The 12,050-nt window shown below is 44.8% G+C and overlaps 1 protein-coding gene across 2 annotated transcripts in view; it reads right to left on the bottom strand.

Annotated features, from left to right (window-relative positions):
- The window catches only part of SPON1 (spondin 1), a 420,788-nt gene that overhangs the window by 8,503 nt on the left and 400,235 nt on the right, over positions 1-12,050 (bottom strand). For both annotated transcript variants that reach the window (XM_088470447.1, XM_088470448.1), the window contains exon 15: positions 4,989-5,249. In XM_088470447.1, coding sequence (XP_088326573.1) covers positions 4,989-5,249 — 261 coding nt within the window. The remainder of the gene's footprint in view (positions 1-4,988; positions 5,250-12,050) is intronic.

Below are 12,050 nucleotides of genomic sequence, written 5' to 3'. Positions count from 1 at the left end.
AGTCAGTTCTCCATAGGGGCTGTGTCCACTCCAAAGTCCTGTGCAGTGTCCCAGTCCTAAAGGGGTGCTGTAGTGTTGTCCAGGGGGTGCTCTGTCCATCAGGGGTGCTCCCCCCAAGTGCTAAAAAAATAATATATTTTCTGTGTTTGTGAATTGTGTGCGCAGTAGCCGCACGTGCATCAACAAAGTAGTGCCAAGCGTGCGCCTGTGTCATAAGTAAAGGGCCGGCTGGCTTGACCGTTAAGGGTGCTGTAACCCCCGAAAGTACACTCCAGTCCAAACCAAAAAAAAAATTATTTTCTGTGTTTGTGAATTGTGTGCGCAGTAGCCGCACGTGCATCAACAAAGTAGTGCCAAGCGTGCGCCTGTGTCATAAGTAAAGGGCCGGCTGGCTTGACCGTTAAGGGTGCTGTAACCCCCGAAAGTACACTCCAGTCCAAACCAAAAAAAAAATTATTTTCTGTGTTTGTGAATTGTGTGCGCAGTAGCCGCACGTGCATCAACAAAGTAGTGCCAAGCGTGCGCCTGTGTCATAAGTAAAGGGCCGGCTGGCTTGACCATTAAAGGGTGCTGTAACCCCCAAAGTACACTCCAGTCCAAACCAAAAAAAATAATTATTTTCTGTGTTTGTGAATTGTGTGCGCAGTAGCCGCACGTGCATCAACAAAGTAGTGCCAAGTGTGCGCCTGTGTCATAAGTAAAGGGCCGGCTGGCTTGACCGTTAAAGGGTGCTGTAACCCCCGAAAGTACAGTCCAGTCCAAACCAAAAAAAAATTATTTTCTGTGTTTGTGAATTGTGTGCGCAGTAGCCGCACGTGCATCAACAAAGTAGTGCCAAGCGTGCGCCTGTGTCATAAGTAAAGGGCCGGTTGGCTTGAACGTTAAAGGGTGCTGTAACCCCCAAAGTACACTCCAGTCCAAACCAAAAAAAATATTATTTTCTGTGTTTGTGAATTGTGTGCGCAGTAGCCGCACGTGCATCAACAAAGTAGTGCCAAGCGTGCGCCTGTGTCATAAGTAAAGGGCCGGCTGGCTAGACCGTTAAAGGGTGCTGTAACCCCCGAAAGTACACTCCAGTCCAAACCAAAAAAAAAATTATTTTCTGTGTTTGTGAATTGTGTGCGCAGTAGCCGCACGTGCATCAACAAAGTAGTGCCAAGCGTGCGCCTGTGTCATAAGTAAAGGGCCGGCTGGCTTGACCGTTAAAGGGTTCTGTAACCCCCAAAGTACACTCCAAACCAAAAAAATATATATTTTCTGTGTTTGTGACTTGTGTGCACTGTGGCTGCACGTGCATCAACAAAGGAGCAGCGCCAAGCGTGCGCCTGTGTCCCATAAGTAAAGAGCCGGCTGGCTCATTTCTTAAAGGGTGGTGTAACCCACAAAGTGCACTACTCTCCAGCAAAAATAAAAAAATATTTTCTGTGTTTGTGTGCGCTTTAGCCGCACGTATATATATCAATATAACATAAATGGAGGACCAAACTTTCTCCGATAAAAATAAAATAGGGAAAGATCAAGAACCACTTCCTCCTAGTGCTGTTGCTGCTGCTGGGAGTTGTTCATCATCCCAGAGAGGAAGTAGGAACATCACTACTTTTACTAAACAATTGACCCTCCAACAGTCCCTAGCGATGAGGATGAAGTACGACAGCAGTCATCCTGAAGCAAAACATATAACTGAGGCCTTGACTGCTATGTTGGTGTTAGACGTGCGTCCGGTATCCGACATTAGTGCAGTGGGATTTAGACAATTGATGGAGGTAGTGTGTCCTCGGTTCCGTCTAGATTCCACCTGCATCCTCAAAGCAGCAGCGACAAGCGTGCGTCTGTCTGTTAAAGGGTGGTGACACCCTCAAAGTGTGCTACACAAACAATTAAAATATTGTTCTTTTTTTTTCTGTCTTTGTGAATTGTGTGGGCTGTAGCCGCACCTGCATCCTTAAAGCAGCAGCGACAAGCGTGCGTCTGTCTGTTAAAGGGTGGTGTAACTCTCAAAGTGCTCCAAAAAATAAAAAACTATTTTTTTAATGTGTTTGTGACTTGTGTGCGATGTAGCCGCACTTGCATCCTCAAAGCAGCAGCGACAAGCGTGCGTCTGTCTGTTAAAGGGTGGTGACACCCTCAAAGTGTGCTACACAAACAATAAAAATATTCTTCTTCTTTTTTCTGTCTTTGTGAATTGTGTGGGCTGTAGCCGCACCTGCATCCTTAAAGCAGCAGCGACAAGCGTGCGTCTGTCTGTTAAAGGGTGGTGACACCCTCAAAGTGTGCTACACAAACAATTAAAATATTGTTCTTTTTTCTGTCTTTGTGAATTGTGTGGGCTGTAGCCGCACCTGCATCCTTAAAGCAGCAGCGACAAGCGTGCGTCTGTCTGTTAAAGGGTGGTGACACCCTCAAAGTGTGCTACACAAACAATTAAAATATTGTTCTTTTTTTTTCTGTCTTTGTGAATTGTGTGGGCTGTAGCCGCACCTGCATCCTTAAAGCAGCAGCGACAAGCGTGCGTCTGTCTGTTAAAGGGTGGTGACACCCTCAAAGTGTGCTACACAAACAATTAAAATATTGTTCTTTTTTTTTCTGTCTTTGTGAATTGTGTGGGCTGTAGCCGCACCTGCATCCTTAAAGCAGCAGCGACAAGCGTGCGTCTGTCTGTTAAAGGGTGGTGTAACTCTCAAAGTGCTCCAAAAAATAAAAAAACTATTTTTTTGTGTTTGTGACTTGTGTGCGATGTAGCCGCACTTGCATCCTCAAAGCAGCAGCGACAAGCGTGCGTCTGTCTGTTAAAGGGTGGTGACACCCTCAAAGTGTGCTACACAAACATTAAAAATATTCTTCTTCTTTTTTCTGTCTTTGTGAATTGTGTGGGCTGTAGCCGCACCTGCATCCTTAAAGCAGCAGCGACAAGCGTGCGTCTGTCTGTTAAAGGGTGGTGACATCCTCAAAGTGTGCTACACAAACAATTAAAATATTGTTCTTTTTTCTGTCTTTGTGAATTGTGTGGGCTGTAGCCGCACCTGCATCCTTAAAGCAGCAGCGACAAGCGTGCATCTGTCTGTTAAAGGGTGGTGACACCTCAAAGTGTTCTACACAAACAATTAAAATATTGTTCTTTTTTTTTCGGTCTTTGTGAAATGTGTGGGCTGTAGCCGCACCTGCATCCTTAAAGCAGCAGCAACAAGCGTGCGTCTGTCTGTTAAAGGGTGGTGTAACTCTCAAAGTGCTCCAAAAAATAAAAAACTATTTTTTTAATGTGTTTGTGACTTGTGTGCGATGTAGCCGCACTTGCATCCTCAAAGCAGCAGCGACAAGCGTGCGTCTGTCTGTTAAAGGGTGGTGACACCCTCAAAGTGTGCTACACAAACAATAAAAATATTGTTCTTTTTTCTGTCTTTGTGAATTGTGTGGGCTGTAGCCGCACCTGCATCCTTAAAGCAGCAGCGACAAGCGTGCGTCTGTCTGTTAAAGGGTGGTGACACCCTCAAAGTGTGCTACACAAACAATAAAAATATTGTTCTTTTTTTTTCTGTCTTTGTGAATTGTGTGGGCTGTAGCCGCACCTGCATCCTTAAAGCAGCAGCGACAAGCGTGCGTCTGTCTGTTAAAGGGTGGTGTAACCCTCAAAGTGTGCTCCACAAACAATAAAAATATTCTTTTTTTTTCTGTCTTTGTGAATTGTGTGGGCTGTAGCCGCACTTGAATCCTCAAAGCAGCAGCGACAAGCGTGCGTCTGTCTGTTAAAGGATTACATCGGTGACAGCATCCAAGTAGGCATGTCAGACAGTCCGTACCTGTACTGGCAGGAAAAAGAAGCAATTTGGAGGTCCCTGTACAAACTGGCTCTATTTTACCTGAGTTGCCCCCCCTCCAGTGTGTACTCCGAAAGAGTGTTTAGTGCAGCCGGGAACCTTGTCAGCGAAAGGCGTAGGAGGTTGCTTCCACAAAATGTGGAGAAGATGATGTTCATAAAATGAATTATCAACTCTTCCAGGGAGACCAGCCTCCAGAACGTACAGAGGGACCTGTGGTTCCAGCAGGGACGAATTAATACTCTGTGAGGATGAGGATGTACACACTGAAGAGGGTGAGGAATCGGTGGATGAGGAGGATGAGGATGACATCTTGCCTCCGTAGAGCCAGTTTGTGCAGGGACAGATAAATTGCCAGCTTGTTTTGTGGGGGCCCAAACGAACCAATCATTTCAGCCACAGTTGTGTGGCAGACCCTGGCGCTGAAATGATTGGTTTGTTAAAGTGTGCATGTCCTGTTTATACAACATAAGGGTGGGTGGGAGGGCCCAAAGACAATTCCATCTTGCACCTCTTTTTTTTCTTTGCATTATGTACAGTTTGGGGCCTAGTTTTTCAATGCCATCCTGTCTGCCATTGCAGTTTCACGCCTAGATGGGTCACGTGTTTGTGCCGCCCACTCGTGTCGCTTAGCATAGTCATCCAGCTACCTCGGTGCAACCTTTTGGACATAAAAACACTATTGTGAGGTGTGAGGTATTCAGAATAGACTGGAAATGAGTGGAAATTAAGGTTATTGAGGTTAATAATAGCATAGGAGCAGAAAAACCTACAAAGTCTGTGATTTTAGCTGTTTTTATGCTTTTTTTCAAAAAAATACAGATCCAAAACACAAAACCCAGAACCCAAAACACGGAAGGGTGGTTTTGGCAAAACCAATCCAGATCCAAAACACGAAGAAAGATCCAGATCCAAAACCAAAACACAAAACACGAAAAGTGGCCGGTGCACACTCCTAGTAATAATACACTCATCATGGATTTAAGAGGTTCAGATGAGTAGGTGTCTATATGTTTGCATTAAAAAGACAACAAGTTTCAGGACATTATTAAGCGTACAATTATATGTAATGATGCGGTGTCTACATATACTAAAAACACGCCAACATGATGATTATTTCTATATGTATACACTGCTATGGTATATTGACTCTGTGACACTGGACCTCTCACACACCTGGGTATTCCCCATCTGCTTCCTCATTCGTCCGCTCGCTCCTCCTCTTCTCGCGGGCATCCTTAAGGCGTCTCTTTTCAGCACCAGAATTTTTTTGGCATTTTCGCACTTTGCATTTCTTTCTCTGCACAGTTTCTGGACAGAGGCCGCCTCCAAACTGTGGCTCCAATGTGATCATCCGTGTCCGGATCATGTGTCCTTTCCCACAGGACTTGTTACACTCCGACCAGTGAGACCACTCAGTCAGTTCACAGTTTATGGCTGAAAAAAAGACAAAGCAAATTATTATATAGGAGAAACACCCACAGTGCTGTACCGTAGTGTTATACATTTGTGCACTACTTCTGCACTGAAGACTAGGGTATAGTATTTTTATTTAACTAGTGCAGGTGTGAGCTCCAATTGGAATTTTTTTTTTTTCATGTTTGTATGTTACAATTAAGTCACTTTGCAGCACGGCCACCAGTTCCTCAAACCCAAACCTGCAGTCATACACAATGGAAGAAAAACTCTGCCCTACTGTACATTGGGCCTGATTTAGAGCAACTCGTAAGCAGCCGCTCGTTCTCTCTGAGCGATGTTCGCACAACTGCGCATGCGTATGGGTCGTAATGCGCATGCGCAAACCAGTCATTGCGGTCAGAAATCGCGCGCTCGCAAAACAGCGAGGGGCTGCTAATTTGGTTGACAGAATGTACCGTTTGTGGGTGGTAACAGGGGAAGGTGCTTGAAAACGGGGGAGTGGAGATCCCAACGCAGGCGTGCCTAACGGTCAAAAGGGCGTTTAATGGTAATGCATGATTAGTAAAGGAGCGTCATCGACCACGTCACTTGGTTGTCTTTTAGCCTGAACTACTCACAGTGATAGCGGTAAGAAAAACCTACCACAAGCACTGCGAGCAGTTCAGATGCCTTTTGGTGTACCCGATTAATCTACCGTATATACTCGAGTATAAGCCGAGTTTTTCAGCAAAAAAAATGTGCTGAAAAAGTACCCCCTCGGCTTATACTCGAGTCAAGTGTAGCGCTGACCGGACGGAGTTCGGTCATCGCTACACACTGCCAAACACACAGCCGCCGAAGCCGGCAGCTGTGTGTTTGGTGTAATCAGCAGCCGCTGAGAGTCTGTCAGACTCTCAGCGGCTGCTGCTGCTCCCACTGCGGGAGCCATCTTCCGGCTCCCGCAGTGGGTGATGGGAGACACGTCGTCATGACGACGTCTCTCCCATGCAAAGCGGCCAGCGGCGGGAGCGGAGGAGCAGACAGCGGCGGGACCAGGAGCGGGAGTTTAAGGTAAGTGTTTATTTTTTTTTTATTCTTTTCACGTCTCTCTCTACTAGGGGGGGGACTACAGGGGGCACTACCAGGGGGCGATGACTACAGGGGGCACTACCAGGGGGCATTATCAGGGGCACTACCAGGGGGCGATGACTACAGGGGGCACTACCAAGGGGCATTATCAGGGGGCACTAAAAGGGGGGATTACCACTGGGGGAACTACAAGGGGGGGATTACTACAGGGGGCACTACCAGGGGGGGATTACTACAGGGGGGGATTACTACAGGGGGCACTAAAAGGGGGGATTACTACAGGGGGCACTAAAAGGGGGGATTACCACTTGGGAACTACCAGGGGAGGATTACTACAGGGGGCACTACCAGTGGGGGATTACTACAGGGGGCACTAAAAGGGGGGATTACTACTGGGGGTACTACCAGGGGGGGATTACTAATGGAGGCACTGAAAGGGGGGATTACCACTGGGGGCACTACCAGGAGGGATTACTACTGGGGGCACAACCAGGGGGAATTACTACTGGGGGCACTACCAGCTGCTGCCATTTCCCACACTAGGCTTATACTCGAGTCAGTAAGTTTTCCCAGTTTTTTGGGGTAAAAGTAGGTACCTCGGCTTATATTCGGGTCGACTTATACTTGAGTATATACGGTAATAAATACCGGAGATGATGTGTGATGCGAACGGCAAAGGGGCGTCTTTACAAAATAGCGAGCGCATTTTTCGTTCGCTCGCTCGCTCAGACATAGAGGCGTCAACAAACCGCAAAGAGCGAGCGCTCAATTTAAATAGCCGGCCCCTTTTTTGGAACGACCGTCCGCAAATAGCGTCCGGCTCTGAATCAGGCCCATTGTACGTTACCACGATTACTGACTGGGAAAGTGATTGCAGTGCAGCACGTATCACCTGCAACCAATGCATTAGCAGGAAAAGTAGAAGCACCTGAAATCACGGAGCCACTCACAACACTGCTAATGCAATGACTATTGGAGGATGTGATTGGGATTGTGGGTAACACATGGTGCATGCATAGGGGTGGGGATTACGGCACCATAAATGCTGCGCATAGTGAGCATAGTGACTGCCATATAAAGGGGTACAGCCTGGAGAACACTTGGGTCCAGGATGCAATATGCGAACTACGGGGTATGTATCAAGCCTTGAAGAGAGATAACCACTCAGCTCAGCCCCTAACTGTCATTCTTCAAACACAGCCTGTAAAGTGACAGTTAAGAGCTGATTGGTTGGTACTTTATAACTCTCCAATGCTTAGTATATACATAAGTGCTACTTACACTAATGTATCTAACTTCTGTCTTCTTACTGCTTTGCCTATTGATACCCACAGTGTTGTTCTATTACTGTTCCCATTGTTAAGCCATGCAGAGTATACTGCTGCTATATAAAAATTGTCAATAAAATAAAGAATAAATAACTGTACAGTATAATTCCACTTTTTGTACATTGAAAGCAATTACCACATGTACATATTGTCATTCTCTTATCATTTATTTATTTATTGAAGAGGCAATTAAACAAAACCAAATTGGGGAATTACTACCAATCTCAGGTATTCTATCACAAGAAAAATGACAATTTACCAAAGTCCCTCTAGAGTGACATTAGGGCTCATTGTATATTTAGCTGCTCATCATCAGGGCCAAATTAAGTACCAAATAGGCCTGAAGCTGGAAATATTCAAGGGCCTATACTGAGAAGGGAAGGAGCTGTGACCAGTGATGTGTGGGTGTGGCCAGAGCCATGTGGGTGTGACCAGTGTTGTGGGGGTGTGGCCAGAGCCAGGTGGGCGTGTACACCCCTACACAATCAGCCTAATGTCTCCCTAAGTATATAAAAATAGAAAAATTGCATCAATTTGTGGGATAACTTAAAAAAAAAACCTATTTTTAATACTTATGATTTATGGGCAACTGTGTGGCCTGCTAGGCAGCCGTAAATCATCAATCTGCCATGATGAGAAACCTGGAAATACAATTTGAATACTTATGATGATGGGCCTAACGTTATGTGGAGGCCTGGAGATGTAGCTCCATCCAGGGCCGCCATCAGGGGGGGACAGCCAGCACTCCTGTACCGGGCCAGGACAGCTGAGGGGCAAGCAGAGTTAATTGCTAATTTATTGCCCTCATACAGGACAGCTGTGGCTGCTAAGTGCTGGCCGGAGAGTTCTATGAATGAGTCATCACTCACAGCTCAGCAGTGTATGATGACTCGTTCATTAATGAACTCTCCGGGCAGCGCTGCATGATCATCATACACACACGGGGCACCAGTGTCCTGCTTCTGTTACTGTGATCAGGAGCAGCTGCAGGAGGACCAGCTTATATAATATATATAATAAAGGTAGGAGCACGGTTCCCCCTCACAGACAGGTCCCCTCTCAGGACCCTATCAAATTAGTTACTTCAATCACCTCTGCCTCCATAGTTGCTCCACCCTCAGCTCTCCTCCTCTCCTCCCCCTGCTCTCATTGGCCAGATAATGTGTGCACTGCACTGAGGAAGGAAATGTGAGAGAGCAACTGCGGTGCACACACACAGGTACCTCTGCCCCATCCCTCCCTCCTATACAATCTGCCCCATTGCCCCCTGTACTATGCCTAAATCCTGCCTCTGCCCTCCCCTCCCCCTCCTATACAATCTGTCCCCTGTACTATTGCTGAATCCTGCTCTGTCCCCCTCCCCCTCCTATACAATCTGCCCCACTGTCCCCTGTAATATTCATGAATCCTGCTTCTGTCTCCCCCCTCCCCAAATTTCTATCTCTGTACTCTCCCCATATGTGCCCATATCTGTGCCCCAGTTCCCTCATAGCTGTGCCTTTGTCCCCTCTCCATCTCTGCCTCTGCCCACTTCCCATTTTTGACTCTGCTCCTATCCCATCTGTGTCCTTTACTTAAGTGTGTTTCTCTCTATTTGCACCTCTGCCCCCTTGCCATGTCCGTGCTGGGCCTGATTCAGACCCTGTCGCTAAGGAGCGATCACTCACTGCCGGGCGATTGTTGCTCAATGCGCATGCGTCTAATTCGCAGTGCGTGTGTGCAAGCCAGTCTCTGCGATGGGAAATTGTGCGCTCGTAGCACACAGACTGCCCGCTGCTTTGAGTGACAGATGGGGACGGTGCTTGTAACGGGGGAGTGTTGTTGCAAACGCAGGCGTGTCAGGCCAACAAAACGCAGTTTAAAGGGTGTGCATAATTAGCAAAGTAGCATCATTGTACAGGTCACCTCCATGTATTTCAGCCAGAACTGATCGCAGTGCTTGCGGTGGGGTAAGTCTACCTCAAGGGCTGCGATCAGCACCGATGGCTCTTGATGTTACCGATTCATCCAACAATCCCAGGAGATGACTTGTGTTGCAAGGGGAAAGGGGGCGTCTTAACGCACTTGCGAGCGTTCAGTGCCGTAGCTCACTAAGACATAGAGGGCGTCCTTACGCGATGCAGTGCGATCACATAATTTAAATATCCGGCCCTTTTTTTTGCAACGAGCGAGCGCATCTTGAGAGCGGGTCTGAATGAGGTCCAGTGTTCCATACCACATACAGTAATTGAACCTCCGGATAGCAGGTCAGTACAGTAAATCATTAGGCTTTTCTCAATTTAAGAAACAAAAAATCTGTTTATTCTTTTTTAATATTTAAAGGAAAAAAAAAAAAATATATATATATATATTCCAGATACCAAAGCTCAACCCCAGGCCCTTTGCGTCCACCAGACCTTTGGGGGGAAGAACAAAGGGGGTGGGGGGGCCCTGCCTTTTTCATTTGTACCGGGCCCCACGATTTCTCATGGCAGCCCTGGCTCCATCTGCCCCATTGTTAATCTGGCCCTGATCATCATGTATATGGGAAGTACATGAAAATCTCAGAAATTGTGCACCCAAATTGGTTCAGTTTAGCAGCCAAAAAGCTCACAATTCATAAACATAAGCTCCCCTGACTTGCCCATTTATACCGTATACCCTTATCCAGTGTTCAGGTTTACCATGATTTGTATTGCATATAAGAATTTATAATCAAGGAGTCTATTAAGGAAATTAAACCATTATTCTTTCCCTCTATGTACAGACAGATCTGTAATTTAGCAGTCTTACATTGGATGCCTTATGTTAGATAATGTACTTTAGTGACATAATGGAAACAAGCTGCAATAACTAATAAAAGAACAATTTACAGCAAAGTCTATTATGTCAACTACAATAATATCATTTCATGTTAGGCCAAGTTTGCTACAGAAGAATTTAGCTAAGCAACTGCTACTTCATATTCATTCTCATGTTTATATTGCAAATACATACTGGCAGGCAACCATAAATAAAATAGTAGTGTGCAATTAACATTTATTATTATTTTTATTATTATTATTATTATTATTATACAAAATATTTGTGCCATAATATTATTATTAATAATAATAAAAATAATTGTGCACTACTATTATTATTATTAATAATAATAATAATACAAATAATAATAATAATAATAATAATAATAATAAAAATAATTGTGCACTACTATTATTATTATTAATAATAATAATAATAATAATAATAATAATAATAATAATAATAGTTATTATTTATAACAGCACCAGCATACTGTACTCCATAGCACTTTACAATTGGGGACAAACAGTAATAAAACAATAAGACAGCATATTAACAGACAGAAATTTACAATACATAATCAAATGAGAAAAGACTAAGGGACCTATTTCCAAACAAGTGGCGATTCCAATGATTTTATTTTTTTTTTATGACAGAGTTAAACAAAAAACTGTTCTCGCTGTAATTTATTAATTAGGTATCGCCGGGGACAGCTGAGCAGTACTCAGATGCATCGCTATATTTGCTGGGAGCAGTAGGAATTACCGTACCACTGCGCTAGGCCAGATCCAGGGATTATGCACAAGTTTTACAATGGCAGCTGGTTTATGTATGTGCAGTGGAATAGAATGCCCAGCCCAGCTTTCAGTTCCACTTACTACAAATAAATACAAATGAATTGTTGCAAATAGCCTTAGAATATTTAAAAAAAAAAAAATTATATATATATATATATATAATTAGGGTTCTGTTTAGGCTGCAATTAGGACAAGGGTTAGGTTGTAATTAGGGTTATGGTTAGGCTGCAATCAAGATTAGGGTTAGGCTGCAATTAGGATTGGGATTAGGATGGAATTAGGGTTAGGCTGCAGTTAGGGTTACGTTGCAATTAGGGTTATGGTTAGGCTGCAATTAGGATTAGGGTTAGGTTGCAATTAGGATTATGGTTAGGCTGTAATAAGAATTAGGGTTAAAATGCAATTAGGGTTAGCGTTTGGCTGCAATTAGAATTGGGATTAAGATGCAATTATGACTAGGCTGCAATTAGGGTTAGGCTACATTTTAGGGTTAGGTTGCAATTAGAATTAGGATTAGGCTGCAAATAGGGTTAGGTTGCATTTTAGGGTTAACATGCAATTAGGATTAGCGGCAGGCTGCAATTAGGGTAGGTTGGTTAGGGTAAGGCTGCTATTAGGGTTAGGTTGCAATTAGGATTAGTGTTGGGCTAAAATATAATTGTCGACGTTCTCATTGTCAACGTTCACAATGTCAACATTATGTCAGTGTCGGCATTATGACAATAATAACTCAGACTTGCCTACCTTTAGGATGTCCCTTCCGGGAGGGGACAGCCTGGACGACACTCCTCTCACAGCAGGTGGGCGGAGCAGGGGTCGTGGCGGCTCAACACGTCATCGTG

The sequence above is a fragment of the Taudactylus pleione genome, unplaced genomic scaffold (genome assembly GCF_031769625.1).
Source record: "Taudactylus pleione unplaced genomic scaffold, aTauple2 ptg000100l, whole genome shotgun sequence".
In the NCBI taxonomy this organism is placed as follows: Eukaryota; Metazoa; Chordata; class Amphibia; order Anura; family Myobatrachidae; genus Taudactylus; species Taudactylus pleione.
Note: the sequence above shows the minus strand (reverse complement) of the source record. Positions and strands in the feature narration are given on the sequence as shown.